The 22,500-nt window shown below is 45.0% G+C and overlaps 1 protein-coding gene across 1 annotated transcript in view; it reads right to left on the bottom strand.

Annotated features, from left to right (window-relative positions):
- Positions 1–22,500, bottom strand: part of LOC106594160 (adhesion G protein-coupled receptor L3) — a gene marked incomplete at its 3' end in the record, with an annotated part of 55,012 nt that overhangs the window by 15,769 nt on the left and 16,743 nt on the right. Inside the window, exon 2 of the mRNA XM_045712868.1 lies at positions 9,707–9,816. Coding sequence (XP_045568824.1) covers positions 9,707–9,816 — 110 coding nt within the window. The remainder of the gene's footprint in view (positions 1–9,706; positions 9,817–22,500) is intronic.

Genomic DNA, 22,500 nt, shown 5'->3' with positions numbered 1-22,500 from the left:
CACCCTCTTCTCTCTCCCCCCCACCCTCTTCTCTCTCTCCCCCCCCACCCTCTTCTCTCTCTCTCCCCCACTCTCTTCTCTCTCTACCCTACTCTCTTCTCTCTCTCTCCCCACCCTCTTCTCTCTCTCTCCCCCACCCTCTTCTCTCTCTCTCTGTCCCCCACCCTCTTCTCTCTCTCTCTCCCACTCTCTTCCTCCCTACTCTCTTCTCTCTCTCTCCCAACCCTCTTCTCTCTCTCTCCCCCACCCTCTTCTCTCTCTCTCTGTCCCCTACTCTCTTCTCTCTCTCTCCCAACCCTCTTCTCTCTCTCTCCACACCCTCTTCTCTCTCTCTCCCCCACCCTCTTCTCTCTCTCTCTGTCCCCCCACCCTCTTCTCTCTCTCTCCCAACCCTCTTCTCGCTCTCTCTGTCCCCCACCCTCTTCTCTCTCTCTCTGTCCCCCACCCTCTTCTCTCTCCCCCCCACCCTCTTCTCTCTCTCCCCCCACCCTCTTCTCTCTCTCTCCCCACCCTCTTCTCTCTCTCGTCCCCCACCCTCTTCTCTCTCTCTCTGTCCCCCACCCTCTTCTCTCTCTCTCCCCACCCTCTTCTCTCTCTGTCCCCAACCCTCTTCTCTCTCTCTGTCCCCCACCCTCTTCTCTCTCTCTCCCCCACCCTCTCTTCTCTCTCTCCCCCCACCCTCTTCTCTCTCTCGTCCCCCACCCTCTTCTCTCTCTCTCTGTCCCCCACCCTCTTCTCTCTCCCCCTACTCTCTTCTCTCTCTCTCCCCACCCTCTTCTCTCTCTCTCCCCACCCTCTTCTCTCTCTCTCTGTCCCCCACCCTCTTCTCTCTCTCCCAACTCTCTTCTCTCTCTCTGTCCCCCACCCTCTTCTCTCTCTCTCTGTCCCCCACCCTCTTCTCTCTCTCTCTCCCCCCACCCTCTTCTCTCTCTCTCGTCCCCCACCCTCTTCTCTCTCTCTCTCTCCCCCACCCTCTTCTCTCTCTCTCCCCACCCTCTTCTCTCTCTCTCTCTGTCCCCCACCCTCTTCTCTCTCTCTCTGTCCCCCACCCTCTTCTCTCTCTCTCCCAACCCTCTTCTCTCTCTCTCTCTCCCCCACCCTCTTCTCTCTCTCTCTGTCCCCACCCTCTTCTCTCTCCCCCACCCTCTTCTCTCTCTCCCCCACCCTCTTCTCTCTCTCTCCCCACTCTCTTCTCTCTCTACCCTACTCTCTTCTCTCTCTCTCCCAACCCTCTTCTCTCTCTCTCTGTCCCCCACCCTCTTCTCTCTCTCTCTGTCCCCAACCCTCTTCTCTCTCTCTCTCTCCCCCACCCTCTTCTCTCTCTCTCCCAACCCTCTTCTCTCTCTCTCGTCCCCCACCCTCTTCTCTCTCTCCCTACTCTCTTCTCTCTCTCCCCCCACCCTCTTCTCTCTCTCTCTCTGTCCCCCACCCTCTTCTCTCTCTCTCTGTCCCCCACCCTCTTCTCTCTCTCTCCCCTACTCTCTTCTCTCTATCCCCCCACCCTCTTCTCTCTCTCTCTCTGTCCCCCACCCTCTTCTCTCTCTCTCCCCACCCACTTCTCTCTCTCTCCCAACCCTCTTCTCTCTCTCTCTCCCCCACCCTCTTCTCTCTCTCTCTGTCCCCCACCCTCTTCTCTCTCTCTCCCCTACTCTCTTCTCTCTCCCCCCCACCCTCTTCTCTCTCTCTCTCTGTCCCCCACCCTCTTCTCTCTCTCTCTCGTCCCCCACCCTCTTCTCTCTCTCTCCCACCCTCTTCTCTCTTCCACACCCTCTTCTCTCTCTCTCTGTCCCCCCACCCTCTTCTCTCTCTCTGTCCCCCACCCTCTTCTCTCTCTCTCTGTCCCCCACCCTCTTCTCTCTCTCTCCCCTACTCTCTTCTCTCTCTCTCCCCTACTCTCTTCTCTCTCTCCCCCCACCCTCTCCTCTTCTCTCTGTCCCCCACCCTCTTCTCTCTCTCTCCCCACCCTCTTCTCTCTTCCACACCCTCTTCTCTCTCTCTCTGTCCCCCACCCTCTTCTCTCTCTCTCTGTCCCCCACCCTCTTCTCTCTCTCTCTGTCCCCCACCCTCTTCTCTCTCTCTGTCCCCCACCCTCTTCTCTCTCTCTCCCCACCCTCTTCTCTCTCTCTCCCAACCCTCTTCTCTCTCTCTCTCCCCCACCCTCTTCTCTCTCTCTCTCTCCCCCACCCTCTTCTCTCTCTCTCTCCCCCACCCTCTTCTCTCTCTCTCCCCACCTCTTCTCTCTCTCTCTCTCTCTCCCCTACTCTCTTCTCTCTCTCCCCCACCCTCTTCTCTCTCTCTCTGTCCCCCACCCTCTTCTCTCTCTCTCTGTCCCCCACCCTCTTCTCTCTCTCTCTGTCCCCCACCCTCTCTCTCTCTGTCCCCCACCCTCTTCTCTCTCTCTGTCCCCCACCCTCTTCTCTCTCTCTCTGTCCCCCACCCTCTTCTCTCTCTCTCTCTCCCCACCCTCTTCTCTCTCTCTCTCCCCCCACCCTCTTCTCTCTCTCTCCCAACCCTCTTCTCTCTCTCTCTCCCCCACCCTCTTCTCTCTCTCTCTGTCCCCCACCCTCTTCTCTCTCTCTGTCCCCCACCCTCTTCTCTCTCTCTCCCCACCCTCTTCTCTCTCTCTCCCAACCCTCTTCTCTCTCTCTCCCCCCACCCTCTTCTCTCTCTCTCTGTCCCCCACCCTCTTCTCTCTCTCCCCTACTCTCTTCTCTCTCCCCCCCACCCTCTTCTCTCTCTCTCCCTCACTCTCTTCTCTCTCTCCCCCACCCTCTTCTCTCTCTCTCTCTGTCCCCCACCCTCTTCTCTCTCTCTCTGTCCCCCACCCTCTTCTCTCTCTCTCTGTCCCCCACCCTCTTCTCTCTCTCTCCCCTACTCTCTTCTCTCTCTCCCCCCACCCTCTTCTCTCTCTCTCTGTCCCCACCCTCTTCTCTCTCTCTCCCCCCCACCCTCTTCTCTCTCTCTCTCCCCCACCCTCTTCTCTCTCTCTCTGTCCCCCCACCCTCTTCTCTCTCTCTCCCCACCCTCTTCTCTCTCTCTCTGTCCCCCACCCTCTTCTCTCTCTCTCCCCACTCTCTTCTCTCTCTACCCTACTCTCTTCTCTCTCTCTCTGTCCCCCACCCTCTTCTCTCTCTCTCCCCCACCCTCTTCTCTCTCTCTCTGTCCCCCACCCTCTTCTCTCTCTCTGTCCCCCACCCTCTTCTCTCTCTCTCTGTCCCCCACCCTCTTCTCTCTCTCTGTCCCCCACCCTCTTCTCTCTCTCGCCCCACCCTCTTCTCTCTCTCTCCCAACCCTCTTCTCTCTCTCTCTCCCCCACCCTCTTCTCTCTCTCTCTGTCCCCCACCCTCTTCTCTCTCTCTCCCCTACTCTCTTCTCTCTCTCCCCCCACCCTCTTCTCTCTCTCTCTCTGTCCCCCACCCTCTTCTCTCTCTCTCTGTCCCCCACCCTCTTCTCTCTCTCTCCCCTATCTCTTCTCTCTCTCCCCCACCCTCTTCTCTCTCTCTCTCTGTCCCCCACCCTCTTCTCTCTCTCTCCCCACCCTCTTCTCTCTCTCTCCCAACCCTCTTCTCTCTCTCTCTCCCCCACCCTCTTCTCTCTCTCTCTGTCCCCCACCCTCTTCTCTCTCTCTCCCTACTCTCTTCTCTCTCTCCCCCCACCCTCTTCTCTCTCTCTCTCTGTCCCCCACCCTCTTCTCTCTCTCTCTGTCCCCCACCCTCTTCTCTCTCTCTCTGTCCCCCCACCCTCTTCTCTCTCTCTCCCCTACTCTCTTCTCTCTCTCCCCCCACCCTCTTCTCTCTCTCTCTGTCCCCCACCCTCTTCTCTCTCTCTCTCCCCCACCCTCTTCTCTCTCTCTCTCCCCACCCTCTTCTCTCTCTCTCTGTCCCCCACCCTCTTCTCTCTCTCCCCACCCTCTCCTCTTCTCTCTCTGTCCCCCACTCTCTTCTGTCTCTCTCTCTCCCTCTATCTCCTCTCTCCCCTCCACCTCTCCAATCCCTCTCCCTCTTTCTCGCTCTTTCCTCTCCTCCTCTCCTCATCTCCCACCCTCCTCTCGCCCCCTCCTCCACCAACCTCTCTCTCTCTCTCTGTCTCTCTCTCACGCTCTCTCAGATATAAATTGGTAATCGAGAGCCCTGGTCTCCATGCCGACAGTGCTCCAGTGTTCCGTGGGGGCCTTATCAAGTGATTTCTGGGTTTTAGATCATAATTGAAGTGTGTGTGTGTGTGTGTGTCATGTGTGCATGTGTGTGCATGCATATGTCTATGTACGTGTGTGCATACTGTATGTGTGCGTGTGTGTGTGTGTGTGTGTGTGTGTGTGTGTGTGTGTGTGTGTGTGTGTGTGTGTGTGTGTGTGTGTGTGTGTGTGTGTGTGTGTGTGTGTGTGTGTGTGTGTGTGTGTGTGTGTGTGTGTGTGTGTGTGTGTGTGTTATGCAGTAATTCCTGGTGTTTTACAAAGATCTGACAGAACGGTCATAATAGGGAGAACAAGACGATTGTATCTCCTAATTAGCTTTAACACAGAGCAACAATGCCGTTGTTCTGAAATAGATCGTGTTGGTGTATATTACCAGCGTATCGCTAACTCCTATGATAAATGAGTGGATATTATTAGCGTATCGCTAACTCCTATGATAAAATGAGTGGATATTATTAGCGTATCGCTAACTCCTATGATAAAATGAGTGGATATTATTAGCATATCGCTAACTCCTATTATAAAATGAGTGGATATTATTAGCATATCGCTAACTCCTATGATAAAATGAGTGGATATTATTAGCATACTGCTAACTCCTATGATAAAATGAGTGGCTATTATTAGATTATTGCTATCTAACTCCTATGTTAAATTGAGTGGGCGTTATTAGCATATGGCTAACTAACTCCTATGATTTACAGTGTAATGCATACTCTACTAAGCTAATAAGGTAATTGTTGGTGTTGTTGGAGAACTTAATGTTAATGAATGAAGTACAGGCCCAGGAAATCTAAATGGTGACATGTTATATGAGCTGTTCACCACAGCAGGGCCCAGAGTTGTTCACCACAGCAGGGCCCAGAGTTGTTCACCACGGCAGGGCCCAGAGTTGTTCACCACGGCAGGGCCCAGAGTTGTTCACCAGAGTAGGGCCCAGAGTTGTTCTCCACAGTAGGGCCCAGAGTTGTTCACCATGGCAGGGCCCAGAGTTGTTCACCATGGCAGGGCCCAGAGTTGTTCACCACAGTAAGGCCCAGAGTTGTTCACCACAGTAGGGCCCATAGTTGTTCACCACAGTAAGGCCCAGAGTTGTTCACCACAGTAGGGCCCATAGTTGTTCACCACAGTAGGGCCCAGAGTTGTTCACCACAGTAGGGCCCAGAGTTGTTCACCACAGTAGGGCCCAGAGTTGCTCATAACAGCAGGGCCCAGAGTTGTTCACCACGGCTGGGCCCAGAGTTGTTCACCACAGCAGGATCCAGAGTTGTTCACCACGGCAGGGCCCAGAGTTGATCCCCACGACAGGGTCTAGAGTTGTTCCCCACGGCAGGACCCAGAGATGTTCACCACGGCAGGGCCCAGAGTTGTTAACCACAGCAGGGCCCAGAGTTGTTCCTCGTCAAGTGTTAATGTCTAAGATTATGTGTACCAGTGATGTCTGAATGGTACCAGTGATGTCTGAATGGTACCAGTGATGTCTGAATGGTACCAGTGATGTCTGAATGGTACCAGTGATGTCTGAATGGTACCAGTGATGTCTGAATGGTACCAGTGATGTCTGAATGGTACCAGTGATTTCTGAATGGAACCAGTGATGTCTGAATGGTACCAGTGACGTCTGAATGGTACCAGTGATGTCTGAATGGTACCAGTGATGTCTGAATGGTACCAGTGACGTCTGAATGGAACCAGTGATGTCTGAATGGAACCAGTGATGTCTGAATGGAACCAGTGATGTCTGAATGGTACCAGTGATTTCTGAATGGAACCAGTGATGTCTGAATGGTACCAGTGACGTCTGAATGGTACCAGTGATGTCTGAATGGTACCAGTGATTTCTGAATGGAACCAGTGATGTCTGAATGGTACCAGTGACGTCTGAATGGTACCAGTGATGTCTGAATGGTACCAGTGATGTCTGAATGGTACCAGTGATGTCTGAATGGTACCAGTGATGTCTGAATGGAACCAGTGATGTCTGAATGATGGTCGATTTAAGGAGTGAGAGTAAAGTGTGAGGAGGTTTGGAACACAACAAAAAAAACAGGAGGGAAGGAGGAAGGGAGGAAGAGAGGGAGAGAGGAAGGGAGGAAGAGCGGGAGAGAGGGAGAGAGGGAGAGAGGGAGGGAGGAAGAGAGGGAGAGAGGAAGGGAGGAAGAGAGGGAGAGAGGGAGAGAGGAAAATAGGGAGAGAGGAAGAGAGGGAGAGGGAGAGAGGAAGAGAGGGAGAGAAGGAGAGAGGAAGGGAAGATGAGGGAGAGAGGAGAGGAGGAAGAGAGAGAGAGGGAGAGCGGGGGAAAGAGACAAAGAAACTAGTTTCCTCTCTACAGGGGAAACTTTATCCAGGTGTTGTTCCTCTCTACAGGGGAAACTTTATCCAGGTGTTGTTCCTCTCTACAGGGGAAACTTTATCCAGGTGTTGTTCCTCTCTACAGGGGAAACTTTATCCAGGTGCTGTTCCTCTCTACAGGGGAAACTTTATCCAGGTGTTGTTCCTCTCTCCAGGGGAAACTTTATCCAGGTGTTGTTCCTCTCTACAGGGGAAACTTTATCCAGGTGTTGTTCCTCTCTCCAGGGGAAACTTTATCCAGGTGTTGTTCCTCTCTCCAGGGGAAACTTTATCCAGGTGCTGTTCCTCTCTACAGGGGAAACTTTATCCAGGTGCTGTTCCTCTCTACAGGGGAAACTTTATCCAGGTGTTGTTCCTCTCTCCAGGGGAAACTTTATCCAGGTGTTGTTCCTCTCTTCAGGGGAAACTTTATCCAGGTGTTGTTCCTCTCTACAGGGGAAACTTTATCCAGGTGTTGTTCCTCTCTACAGGGGAAACTTTATCCAGGTGCTGTTCCTCTCTACAGGGGAAACTTTATCCAGGTGTTGTTCCTCTCTACAGGGGAAACTTTATCCAGGTGTTGTTCCTCTCTACAGGGGAAACTTTATCCAGGTGTTGTTCCTCTCTACAGGGGAAACTTTATCCAGGTGCACTCCTCTGTTATCAGATCACAGTGGAACCCATCTATCTGTGCTCCTCGTTGTTCTTAGGGAACTTAATAATGTTGCAACAGTGAGCTGGAGCTCACAAAAATGGCAGACACCCACGCACGCGCGCACACACACACACACACACACACACACACACACACACACACACACACACACACACACACACACACACACACACACACACACACACACACACACATTATTCATCCTCCCCTCACAAAGACACACACACACTTCCCCTCACTCCCTCCCTCACACACACAAAGACAGTCGACTCTGAGACAACTGAATCAGGGCAGCGCCACATTATGCAGGTATCATGTTCTGTTTCCATCTGGCTCCGGGAGAGATACTGAAGCTGTTATTATTTCATCAAGCCGTCACCATCAGGCCTATTTGCTGAAATATAATTAAATGTTTTCCATAGAGGATCAGGTTTAGCTTGGCTGTCTGGAGGGAGAGGAGAGGAGAGGAAAGGAGATGAGAGGAGAGGAGAGGAAGAGCGATGCCAGGCCAGATTGTATTCCAATTCACTGATATACCATTCTGTAACTGTTATACATGATGGCTGTATCACTGTTATAAATGATGGCTGTATTACTGTTATACATGATGGCTGTATTACTGTTATAAATGATGGCTGTATCACTGTTATAAATGATGGCTGTATTACTGTTATAAATGATGGCTGTATTACTGTTATACATGATGGCTGTATAACTGTTATAAATGATGGCTGTATTACTGTTATAAATGATGGCTGTATTACTGTTATAAATGATGGCTGTATCACTGTTATAAATGATGGCTGTATTACTGTTATAAATGATGGCTGTATCACTGTTATAAATGATGGCTGTATTACTGTTATAAATGATGGCTGTATTACTGTTGTAAATGATGGCTGTATTACTGTTATAAATGATGGCTGTATTACTGTTATAAATGATGGCTGTATTACTGTTGTAAATGATCGCTGTATCACTGTTATAAATGATGGCTGTATCACTGTTATAAATGATGGACGTATCACTGCTATAAATGATGGCTGTATTACTGTTATAAATGATGGCTGTATTACTGTTATAAATTATGGCTGTATCACTGTTATAAATGATGGCTGTATCACAGCTATAAATGATGGACGTATCACTGCTATAAATGATGGCTGTATCACTGCTATAAATGATGGCTGTATTACTGCTATAAATGATGGCTGTATCACTGTTATAAATTATGGCTGTATCACTGTTATAAATGATGGCTGTATTACTGTTATAAATGATGGCTGTATCACTGTTATAAATGATGGCTGTATTACTGTTATAAATGATGGCTGTATCACTGCTATAAATGATGGCTGTATCACTGTTATAAATGATGGACGTATCACTGCTATAAATGATGGCTGTATTACTGTTATAAATGATGGCTGTATCACTGTTATAAATGATGGCTGTATCACTGTTATAAATGATGGCTGTATCACTGTTATAAATGATGGCTGTATCACTGTTATAAATGATGGCTGTATTACTGTTATAAATGATGGCTGTATCACTGTTATAAATGATGGCTGTATCACTGCTATAAATGATGGACGTATCACTGTTATAAATGATATTAAAAATATCTCTTTACTGAGTTTTAGCTCCTCCTATTTCAGACGTCAGTCTTTTTCCCAAACTGAGTCTGTCAACAGAAGGGTCGTAGGTCAGACAGTCATTTAAGCTCACCCTCCCTTCCCTTCTTTCCTGTTGGAAAAGCTGAGATTCCACGAAGACCTCAGATTTCCCCATCTCTAGTGTTTGTCCGAGGCCCGTTACTGGCTGTGGTGGTGTAAATAATATGTTCTCAAACATTCTTATCAGTTCAGAAGTTCCTGGTATTTCAATCTGCAGACAACAACACTGAGCCAGATGGAAACATTTTACTATTAAAAAACAATGTTGTATGGAGTACATGAGTTCCCTCAGTATTTCCCACAGTATATAGTATAATATTGTTGTATGGTGTACATGAGTTCCATCAGTATATCCCACAGTATATAGTATAATATTGTTGTATGGAGTACATGAGTTCCCTCAGTATTTCCCACAGTATATAGTATAATATTGTTGTATGGTGTACATGAGTTCCATCAGTATATCCCACAGTATATAGTATAATATTGTTGTATGGTGTACATGAGTTTCCCAAAGTAAATACTACAGCAGATTCAAATGATAGTATGATACATATACAATATAGTATAATATTAATACCTAATATAGTACTATGTTATAATTTGTAGTAATAAAGTAGTTTATAGTAGTACTTACTGTAGGGGGACACTTCATACTGTAGTATAGTGTAGTATAGTATAGTATAGTGTAGTACTTACTGCAGGGGACACACTCATACTGCAGTATAGTATAGTATCATATAGCATAGTATAGCGTAGTGCAGTGTAGTATGGGATAGTATAGTATAGTACGGTATAGTATGTATAGTATAGTGTAGTACTTACTGTAGGGGACACACTCGTACTGCACCTCCAGGTATTTGTATGTTCCAGGACAGGGGTCAGGAAACACATCAGGTCCTGCTACCACAACACACTGGGTACGGTTGTTACACCTGGACACAACAATAACAACAACAGGTAAAATTAGAATATACAGGGTTGTTACACCTGGACACAACAATAACAACATCTGGTAGCACTGGGAGACACCAAGGACAGGTCAAGGTCAAGGTGACACTACACAGACATACAGAAACAGAGTCATTAAACTCCCCTATCGACATGTGTTCACTGTTACATAGACAACAACATGGAGATACAGGTAAGAGACTAAATACAAGGGGGTCAATGTGTTGCCATGGAGAGACAAGAGCATGAGGCCTTATAAACACTACACACACATTAACACACACACACACACACACTTTAACACACACACACATTAACACACACACATTAACACACATTAACACACACTCACACACACTCTTTAACACACACACACACACACACACACACACACTAGAGGTCGACCGATTATGATTTTTCAACGCCGATACCGATAGTGATTATTGGAGGACCAATAAAGCCGGTACCGATTAATCGGCCGATTTATTTATTTGTAATAATGACAATTACAACAATACTGAATGAAAACTTATTTTAACTTAATATAATACATCAATAAAATCTATTTAGCCTCAAATAAGTAATGAAACATGTTCAATTTGGTTTAAATAATGCAAAAACACAGTGTTGGAGAAGAAAGTAAAAGTGCAATATGTGCCATGTAAGAAAGCTAACGTTTAAGTTCCTTGCTCAGAACATGAGAACATATGAAAGCTGGTGGTTCCTTTTATCATGAGTCTTCAATATTCCCAGCTAAGAAGTTTTAGATTGTAGTTATTATAGGAATTATAGGACTATTTCTCTCTATACGATTTGTATTTCATATACCTTTGACTATTGGATGTTCTTATAGGCACTTTAGTATTGCCAGTGTAACAGTATAGCTTCCGTCCCTCTCCTCGCTCCTACCTGGGCTCAAACCAGGAACACATCGACAACAGCCACCCTTGAAGCAGCGTTACCCATGTAGAGCAAGGGGAACAACTACTCCAAGTCTCAGAGTGAGTGACATTTGAAACGCTATTAGCGCGCACCCGGCTAACTAGCTAGCCATTTCACATTGGTTACACCAGCCTTATCTGGGAGTTGACAGGCTTGAAGTCATTAACAGCGCAATGCATTGCGAAGGGCTGCTGGCCTGCTGCTGCCTACCATCGCTCAGTCAGACAGCTCTATCAAATCATAGACTTAATTATAATATAATAAACACAGAAACACGAGCCTTTGGTCATTAATATGGTCGAATCTGGAAACGATCACGTTTATTCTTTCAGTGAAATACGGAACCGTTCCGTATTTTACCTAACGGGTGGCATCCATAAGTCTAAATATTCCTGTTACATTACACAACCTTCAATGTTATGTCATAATTACGTAAAATTCTGGCAAATTAGTTCGCAACGAGCCAGGCGGCCCAAACTGTTGCATATATCCTGACTGTGTGCAATGAACGCAAAATGACACAATTTCACCTGGTTAATATTGCCTGCTAACCTGGATTTCTTTTAGCTAAATATGCAGGTTTAAAAATATATATTTCTGTGTATTGATTTTAAGAAAGGCATTGATGTTTATGGTTAGGTACAGTCGTGCAACGATTGTGCTTTTTTCGCAAATGCGCTTTTGTTAAATCATCCCCCGTTTGGCGAAGTCGGCTGTCTTTGTTAGGAAGAAATAGTCTTCACAGTTCGCAACGAGCCAGGCGGCCCAAACTGCTGCATATATCCTGACTCTGTTTGCAAGAGAAGTGAAACATTTTCCCTAGTTAAAAGAAATTAATGTTAGCAGGCAATATTAACTAAATATGCAGGTTTAAAAATATATACTTGTGTATTGATTTTAAGAAAGGCATTAATGTTTATGGTTAGGTACACGTCGGAGCAAAGAAAGTCCTTTTTCGCGAATGCGCACCACATCGATTATATGCAACGCAGGACAGGCTAGATAAACTGGTAATATCATCAACCATGTGTAGTTAACTAGTGATTAAGATTGATTGATTGTTTTTTATAAGATAAGTTTAATGCTAGCTAGCAACTTACCTTAGCTTCTTACTGCATTCGCGTAACAGGCAGGCTCCTCGTGGAGTGCAACGTAAAGCAGGTGGTTAGAGCGTTGGACTAGTTAACCATAAGGTTGCATCCCCAAGCTGACAAGGTAAAAATCTGTTGTTCTGCCCCTGAACAAGGCAGATAACCCACTGTTCCAAGGACGTCATTGAAAATAAGAATGTGTTCTTAAAACTGACTTGCCTAGTTAAATAAAGGTCTAAAAAAATAAAAAAATCGGCAAATCGGCGTCCAAAAATACCGATTACCGAGTGTTATGAAAACTTGAAATCAGCCCTAATTAATCGGCCATTCCGATTAATCGATCGACCTCTAACACACACACACACACACACACACACACACACACACACACACACACACACACACACACACACACACACACACACACACACACACACACACACACACACACACACACACACACACACACATACACACACATTAACACACACACACACACACACACACACACACACACACACACACACATTAACACAGACACACACACATTAACACACATTAACACAGACACACACACATTAACACACATTAACACACATTAACACAGACACACACACATTAACACACATTAACACACATTAACACACACACACACTCCTACCCCCCCAACACTCTAACCTGCGTACTAGAAGAGCACGAGGCTCAACAGGTAATTCATTGACATTATCTAGAGATCTCCTCTCCTGGCACCATGACTATAACTACTTTCCACTGTCATTACCACGATAACATGCAGAGCTGTGTGTGTGTGTGTGTGTGTGTGTGTGTGTGTGTGTGTGTGTGTGTGTGTGTGTGTGTGTGTGTGTGTGTGTGTGTGTGTGTAATGTGTGTTAATGTGTGTGTGTCTGTGTGTGTGTGTTTGTGGTGTGTGTGGGGGGGGCGATATTGGGAGGGGTGCATTTTCACAAAACATGTCATATAATAAAATGTCTCCAACAGAAAATGGTTTCTTTACGTCAGCGGGACTTCCTGATTCAGGATGAACATAAAGCTCTATTCTAATATCAAACCAAGACACTGGGGGAGAAAATATTATATCTGCACAGGGTAAAGTGCAATTTCCTTTTTCATCTGAATATTCTCTCTCTATCTGTCTCTCCATCTCTCTCTCGCTTTCTGTCTCTCCATCTCTACATCTCTCTCTCTCTCTCTCTCTCTCTCTCCATCTCTCTCTCTGTTTCTCTCTCCATCTCTCTCTCTCCATCTCTCTCTCGCTTTCTCTCTCCATCTCTCTCTCTCCATCTCTCTCTCCCTCTCTCTCCCCATGTCTCTCTCCGGCTTTCTCTCTCTCATCCATTTCTCTCTGTTTCTCTCTCCATCTCTCTCTCCTCTCTCCCTTTCTCCATCTCTCTCTCTCTCATCTCTCTCGCTTCTCCATCTCTCTCTCGCTTCTCTCATTTCTTCCCTCTCTCTCCCCATGTCTCTCTCCGGCTTTCTCTTTCTCATCCATTTCTCTCTGTTTCTCTCTCCATCTCTCTCTGTCTCTTTGTCTCTCTCTCCATCTCTCTCTCTCTCTGTCTCTGTCTCTCTGTTTCTCTCTCCATCTCTCTCTCTCTCTCTCCTTCTCTCTCGCTATACTGTCACAGAGTTGACATTTAGATTAAAGATAGGGACCTTTTCCCATAATGAGAAAACTACCCCCCCACCTGACTGATCCTTCTTTTACATTGTCTGTGTCTCAAATATCCCCCTCTACCTATATAGTGCCCTACTTTAGACCAGGACCCATAGAGAATAGGTTCCATGCGGTTCCATTTGGGACACAGACCTTGTCTTGTCTTAAGCCAGAGGATTTACATACATGAAATATACATGTAAACAAATTACATTTACATTTCAATATTAGCATACATATTACCATGTTGATATTCACCAAACATCCCAGCGATGCTGCATACAGCTGTTATCTCTCTCTCTCTGGTGATGATGTCTCTCTCTCTCTGTCTCTCTCTCTCTCTCTCGCTCTCTCTCTCTCTCTCGCTGTCTCTCTCTCTCTGTCTCTCTCTCTCTGTCTCTCTCTCTCTCTCTGTCTCTCTCTCGCTGTCTCTCTCTCTCTGTCTCTCTGTCTCTAGGTCTCTCTGTCTCTCTCTGTCTCTCTCTCTCTCTGTCTCTGTCTCTCTCTCTCTCGCTCTCTCTGTCTTTAGGACACACATGTACACTCCCCCAAACACCTTTCTATCAGTGGAGGCTGGTGAGGGGAGGATGGCTCATAATAATGTATGGAAAACAGAGTGGATGGAATGGTAAAACCATGTGTTTGATACCATTCCACCTATTCTGCTCCAGCCCTTACCAACGAGCCCGTCCTCCCTAATTAAGGTGGCGACCAACCTCCTGTGATATCTACCATGTTTTCTAATGATGATCTCCACTGGTATTTTACTAATAATCTCCTTCTTTTATCCCTCCATCCCTTCTCCTTTTGCCTTCTCTTCCTTCGCTCCCCTGGGTTTTCATTTCTCGCACCGATGACTTCATCATCGGTCACTTGTGATTAGGCTGCGGTCCCAAATCTCACCGTAATCCCTACTTAATGCACTAATTTTCACCAAGGGGCCCTATGCAGGATGTGGTCAAAAGTAGTGTGCTAAATAGGATTTAGGGTGCCATTTCAGACACAGGCAACATCAGCACACATGACTTGGTCATGGCTGGCTCAAATGGCACCCTATTCCCTATTTAGTGCACTACTTTTGACCAAAGCCCCATTGGGAATAGGGTGCCATTTGGGACGTAGACATAGACTCAGACAGAGGAGATATTAGCACACAACACCGGGTGGTCACGGCTGGCTGCTCAGACCAAACATCTGTACCAGAGATACATAAACCTGCTGCTCAGACCAAACATCTGTACCAGAGATACATAAACCTGCTGCTCAGACCAAACATCTGTACCAGAGATACATAAACCTGCTGCTCAGACCAAAAATCTGTACCAGAGTACAGAACCCTCTTTAATATACCTCTTTGTTACACCTCTTTAATATACCTCTTTGTTACACCTCTTTAATATACCTCTTTGTTACACCTCTTTAATATACCTCTTTGTTACACCTCTTTAATATACCTCTTTGTTACACCTCTTTAATATACCTCTTTGTTAGACCTCTTTGATATACCTCTTTGTTAGACCTCTTTAATATACCTCTTTGTTACACCTCTTTAATATACCTCTTTGTTACACCTCTTTGATATACCTCTTTGTTAGACCTCTTTAATATACCTCTTTGTTTTACCTCTTTGTTAGACCTCTTTAATATACCTCTTTGTTACACCTCTTTGATATACCTCTTTGTTACACCTCTTTAATATACCTCTTTGTTACACCTCTTTGATATACCTCTTTGTTAGACCTCTTTAATATACCTCTTTGTTATACCTCTTTGTTAGATATCTTTAATACACCTCTTTGTTAGACCTCTTTAATATACCTCTTTGTTAGATATCTTTGATAGACCCAATTTAGTGCTTAATGAAGCTAGTATATATCTATATAAAATATGGTTCTGCTTGGTTACACAACATATTTCGATGTAATAGGTAGTTAATGAAATCACACTTTTTGAATGGAGAGTGAATCACTTGCTATAAAGTGACTAGCCTTGGATAGATGACTGTCTCTCTCTCTCTCTGTCTGTCTGTCTCTCCTGGTCTGTCTCTCCTGGTCAGGAGACTAGTAATACAGGACTAGTAATACAGGACTAGTAATACAGGACTAGTAAAGGTCTGTTAATACAGTACTAGTAAAGGTCTGTTAATACAGGACTAGTAATACAGGACTAGTTAAGGCCCAGTGTTACAGACGTCTATACAGGTCTGTTAATACAGGACTAGTAAAGGTCTGTTAATACAGGACTAGTAATACAGGACTAGTAAAGGTATGTTAATACAGGACTAGTAATACAGGACTAGTAAAGACCCAGTGTTACAGACGTCTATACAGGTCTGTTAATACAGGACTAGTAAAGGTCTGTTAATACAGGACTAGTAATACAGGACTAGTAATACAGGACTAGTAAAGGTATGTTAATACAGGACTAGTAATACAGGACTAGTAAAGACCCAGTGTTACAGACGTCTAAACAGGTCTGTTAATACAGGACTAGTAAAGGTATGTTAATACAGGACTAGTAATACAGGACTAGTAAAGACCCAGTGTTACAGACGTCTATACAGGTCTGTTAATACAGGACTAGTAAAGGTCTGTTAATACAGGACTAGTAATACAGGACTAGTAAAGGTATGTTAATACAGGACTAGTAATACAGGACTAGTAAAGGTCTGTTAATACAGGACTAGTAAAGGTCTGTTAATACAGGACTAGTAAAGGTCTGTTAATACAGGACTAGTAAAGGTATGTTAATACAGGACTAGTAATACAGGACTAGTAAAGGTCTGTTAATACAGGACTAGTAAAGGTATGTTAATACAGGACTAGTAATACAGGACTAGTAAAGGTCTGTTAATACAGGACTAGTAAAGGTATGTTAATACAGGACTAGTAATACAGGACTAGTAAAGGTCTGTTAATACAGGACTAGTAAAGGTATGTTAATACAGGACTAGTAATACAGGACTAGTAAAGGTCTGTTAATACAGGACTAGTAATACAGGACTAGTAATACAGGACTAGTAATACAAGACTAGTAAAGGCCTGTTAATACAGGACTAGTAATACAGGACTAGTAATACAGGACTAGTAATACAGGACTAGTAAAGGTCTGTTAATACAGGACTAGTAAAGGTCTGTTAATGCAGGACTAGTAAAGGTCTGTTAATACAGGACTAGTAATACAGGACTAGTAAAGGTCTGTTAATACAGGACTAGTAAAGGTCTGTTAATACAGGACTAGTAAAGGTCTGTTAATACAGGACTAGTAAAGGTATGTTAATACAGGACTAGTAATACAGGACTAGTAATACAGGACTAGTAAAGGTCTGTTAATACAGGACTAGTAAAGGTCTGTTAATACAGGACTAGTAATACAGGACTAGTAATACAGGACTAGTAATACAGGACTAGTAAAGGTCTGTTAATACAGGACTAGTAAAGGTCTGTTAATACAGGACTAGTAAAGGTATGTTAATACAGGACTAGTAATACAGGACTAGTAAAGGTCTGTTAATACAGGACTAGTAAAGGTATGTTAACACAGGACTAGTAATACAGGACTAGTAATACAGGACTAGTAATACAGGACTAGTAAAGGTCTGTTAATACAGGACTAGTAAAGGTCTGTTAATGCAGGACTAGTAAAGGTCTGTTAATACAGGACTAGTAATACAGGACTAGTAAAGGTCTGTTAATACAGGACTAGTAAAGGTCTGTTAATACAGGACTAGTAAGGTCTGTTAATACAGGACTAGTAAAGGCCCTGTTAATACAGGACTAGTAAAGGTCTGTTAATACAGGACTAGTAAAGGTCTGTTAATACAGGACTAGTAATACAGGACTAGTAAAGGTATGTTAATACAGGACTAGTAATACAGGACTAGTAAAGGCCCAGTGTTACAGACGTCTATATAGGTCTGTTAATGCAGGACTAGTTAAGGTCTGTTAATACAGGACTAGTAAAGCTATGTTAATACAGGACTAGTAAAGGTATGTTAATACAGGACTAGTAAAGGTCTGTTAATACAGGACTAGTAAAGGTCTGTTAATACAGGACTAGTAAAGGTCTGTTAATACAGGACTAGTAAAGGTATGTTAATACAGGACTACTAAAGGTATGTTAATACAGGACTAGTAATACAGGACTAGTAAAGGTCTGTTAATACAGGACTAGTAAAGGTCTGTTAATACAGGACTAGTAAAGGTCTGTTCATACAGGACTAGTAATACAGGACTAGTAATACAGGACTAGTAATACAGGACTAGTAAAGGTCTGTTAATACAGGACTAGTAAAGGTCTGTTAATACAGGACTAGTAAAGGTCTGTTAATACAGGACTAGTAATACAGGACTAGTAAAGGCCCAGTGTTACAGACGTCTATATAGGTCTGTTAATACAGGACTAGTAAAGGTCTGTTAATACAGGACTAGTAAAGGTCTGTTAATACAGGACTAGTAAAGGTATGTTAATACAGGACTAGTAAAGGTCTGTTAATACAGGACTAGTAAAGGTATGTTAATACAGGACTAGTAAAGGTCTGTTAATACAGGACTAGTAAAGGTATGTTAATACAGGACTAGTAATACAGGACTAGTAAAGGCCCAGTGAACTACTTAAAAAAAAAATATATTTTTTTTTTTATTCAGATTTTTCAGGGGGTGCTGCAGCACCCTCAGCACCCTTACTTCCTGCAGCTATGGTTGCTATGGTTGCTATGGTTGCTATGGTTACTCCCCAAAAATATAGTCATGCTTTCTCCCTATGTCTCTATCCTCCATGAAACCATAGAACCCAATCATTCCATTTTCTCTCTCTCTCTCCCTCCCTCCATATTTCTCTCCCTCAGTCTCTTCCTCTCTCCATCTCTAACCCACTTAGCTACAGTAGACATTCCCTGACATCTCTCTCACTTCTCTCTCTCCCTCTCCCCATTTACTCCGTTCTCCCTCCCTCCCTCCCTCCCTCCCTCCTCCCTCCCTCTTCCTCCTCCCTCCCTCCCTCCCTCCCTCCCTCCCTCCCTCCCTTTCTCTCTTCTTCCCCCTGTCTCTCTACGCACTCTCTCCCTTTTCCCTGCCGCCCCACTCTCTCTCTCCCTCCAGCCCTCTGTCTTTCCATTTCTCTCTCTCTCATCCCCTCATCCCATTGGGGGCTCAATTCCAAAGACCCCAAAACCCTGAAAATCAGAAAACCCTCCATCCCTTCTTCTCTCCCTCTCTTTTCTCTCTCTCATTTTCTCTGTCTTTCTTCCTCCCTCTCTCACTCCCTCTCCCCCCTCTCTGTCCCCCCTCTCTCTGACAGATAAACAACACCATGAAAAATAGTCTGTTGACATGGATCTGTCCTTAATCTGAACCATGATAAATATGTGCAGGGGCGGTACACACACACACACACACACACACACACACACACACACACACACACACACACACACACACACTGTCCCAATGTGGTTTGGCTAATAGTTTGATTGAAAAAGAATGATGTGTAAAACCCTGGCAGCTAAAAGGCCTCTGTAGTCTGTCTGTGTTCTCCAGCTGGGATAAACAAGGCCTTCTATGAACATGACCACTTCAAGGTAGTGGCCTAAATACAGATACTGGCTGCTGGCTCCGTTACTACTGGCTCGGTTACTACACACACACAGTGTATGTGTGTGTGTGTGTGTGTGTGTGTGTGTGTGTGTGTGTGTGTGTGTGTTCTCTCCGTGGAGAGCTAGCTGGGGCTGTTTAGGATGTGTCATTGTTGTTTGTTGTTGTTTGTTGTTGTTGATGTTGGTTTAGCTGGCAGATCTCACTCCAGCTCTCTCTCACGGTATAGAAGTTGCTAATTGACTGACTGATGATGATTCTCTCACGGTTTGACATGTGTGATGTCTGCTTTTAATTCCAGAGATATTCAGACAGCTGGCGATACAAACCCCACCGTGTGAACGGTCCTAAATCAGCCCTCCACATCCACATCTCTGCAGGACAACAGTACTATTGTATTCTACATGTGATCTGGTTTACTGTACCACCTTTAAAGACACGATTCTATCCACCGATGAGGGAGGGGTGGACGGATGGAGGGATAGAGGGAGGGGTGGAGGCAGGGACAGAAGGATGGAGGGATAGAGGGAGGAGTGGAGGCTGGGGCGGAGGGATGGAGGGATAGAGGGATGGGTGGAGGCAGGGACAGAAGGATGGAGGGATAGAGGGAGGAGTGGAGGCTGGGGATGGAGGGATAGAGGGATGGGTGGAGGCTGGGGCGGAGGGATGGAGGGATAGAGGGATGGGTGGAGGCTGGGGCGGAGGGATGGAGGGATAGAGGGATGGGTGGAGGCAGGGACAGAAGGATGGAGGGATAGAGGGAGGAGTGGAGGCTGGGGATGGAGGGATAGAGGGATGGGTGGAGGCTGGGGCGGAGGGATGGAGGGATAGAGGGATGGGTGGAGGCTGGGGCGGAGGGATGGAGGGATAGAGGGATGGGTGGAGGCTGGGGCGGAGGGATGGAGGGATAGAGGGAGGGGTGGAGGCTGGGGCGGAGGGATGGAGGGATAGAGGAATGGGTGGAGGCTGGGGCGGAGGGATGGAGGGATAGTCCCGTGTGGCTCAGTTGGTAGAGCATGGTGTTTGCAACACCAGGGTTGTGGGTTCGATTCCCACGGGGGACCAGTATGGAACAAAATGTATGAAATGTATGCATTCACTACTGTAAGTCGCTCTGGATAAGAGCGTCTGCTAAATGACTAAAATGTAAAAAATGGATAGAGGGAGGGGTGGAGGCAGGGACAGAAGGATGGAGGGATGGAGGGATAGAGGGAGGGGTGGAGGCAGGGACAGAAAGAGGGAGGGGTGGAGGCAGGGACAGAAAGAGGGATAGAGGGAGGGGTGGAGGCCGGGGCGGATGGATGAAGGGATTGAGTGTATAAGGAGTAACTATATTTGGGTTTTATTCACTAATAGGGGCCGTCTAGGCCGGGATGGAGGGATGGAATGAAGAGAGGGAGTGTAGGAGGGATGAAGTGGTGGAATATGGTCACTGTAGGTGATTAAGATGACAGTCTTTGTAGAGCTCAGACATCCTTAAAGATCATGATTCACTCCCTCTCAGAGACCAGAACAAATAGACTAAAATACAGAGACCAGAATAGAAACTGGAATAAAGAGACTAGAATGAAGAGACTAGAATACAGAGACTAGAATACAGAGACCAGAATAGAAACTGGAATAAAGAGACTAGAATGAAGAGACTAGAATACAGAGACCAGAATACAGAGACCAGAATAGAAACTGGAATAAGGAGACCAGAATAAAGAGACTAGAATACAGAGACTAGAATACAGAGACCAGAATAGAAACTGGAATAAAGAGACTAGAATGAAGAGACTAGAATACAGAGACCAGAATAAAGAGACTGGAATAAAGAAACCAGAATAAAGAGACTAGAATAAAGAGACTAGAATACAGAGACTGGAATAAAGAGACCAGAATACAGAGACTAGAATACAGAGACCAGAATAGAAACTGGAATAAAGAGACCAGAATAAAGAGACTAGAATAAAGAGACTAGAATACAAAGACTGGAATAAAGAAACTGGAATAAAGAGACCAGAATACAGAGACTAGAATACAGAGACTAGAAAACAGACACTGGAATAAAGAGACTAGAATAAAGAGACTAGAATACAGAGACCAGAATAAAGAGACAAGAATAAAGAGACCAGAACAAATAGACTACAATACAGAGACTAGAATAAAGAGACTGGAATAGAAACTGGAATAAAGAGACTAGATTAAAGAGACTAGAATGAAGAGTCTAGAAAACAGAGAGTAGAATAAAGAGACTAGATTAAAGAGACTAGATTAAAGAGACTAGAATACAGAGACTAGATTAAAGAGACTAGAATGAAGAGAATAAAGATACTAGATTAAAGTGACTAGAATAAAGAGACTAGAATACAGAGACTAAAATAAAGAGACTAGATTAAAGAGACCAGAATACAGAGACTAGATTAAAGAGACTAGATTAAAGAGACCAGAATACAGAGACTAGAATAAAGAGACTAGATTAAAGAGACCAGAATACAGAGACTAGAATAAAGAGACTAGATTAAAGAGAGTAGACAGAGAATGAACAAGGTACTGTCTGTCACTACTGCGGTCTACTATAGAGGTATAGAGGTACAGAGACCCTGGGAAAGACAGGTAGTGACATCACATCCTGTGTTGCCACGGCAGAATGATCACTAGTAGAGAAGGTACAAGACACAAGTCCCTGGTTACATCCTGACACATTTTGACCAGTGGCCATATAGGGAATAGGGTGTCATTTGGCATGCAATCCCAAAACAAATGTATCTAGTTCTGTCCTTGAGCTGTTCTTGTCTATTGACGTTCTGTATTATGTCAGGTTTCATGTTTTGTGTGGAACCCCAGGAAGAGTAGCTGCTGCTTTTGCAACAGCTAATGGGGATCCTAATAAAATACCCAAAAATACCAAACCCCTCTACTGCTCCTCTGCTGTCCCCTGAATATCATGTCACCTTTCAGCTGCCAGACAGAGACCAGGAAGTAATACCATTTTAATCAAATGGATTCTACTGAGACTTAACATGTTGATGGAAAACCTATAAAGTCCCTAGGCATTTCCCTCTGTTTGTCTCCTCTTTTTAATTAGGAGAGGACCTTACCTCTCCCCGAAAGGTGGTGCAGAACAGATATGAATACACCCATTCTGTCAGGTGGTAGTATAGATATGTATTTTCCCATTCTGTCAGGTGGTATAGTATAGATATGTATACACCCATTCTGTCAGGTGGTATAGTATAGATATGTATAGGCCCATTCTGTCAGGTGGTATAGTATAGATATGTATAGACCCATTCTGTCAGGTGGTAATATAGATATGTATAGACCCATTCTGTCAGGTGGTATAGTATAGATATGTATAGACCCATTCTGTCAGGTGGTATAGTA

Source organism: Salmo salar, unplaced genomic scaffold (assembly GCF_905237065.1).
Source record: "Salmo salar unplaced genomic scaffold, Ssal_v3.1, whole genome shotgun sequence".
In the NCBI taxonomy this organism is placed as follows: Eukaryota; Metazoa; Chordata; class Actinopteri; order Salmoniformes; family Salmonidae; genus Salmo; species Salmo salar.
Note: the sequence above shows the minus strand (reverse complement) of the source record. Positions and strands in the feature narration are given on the sequence as shown.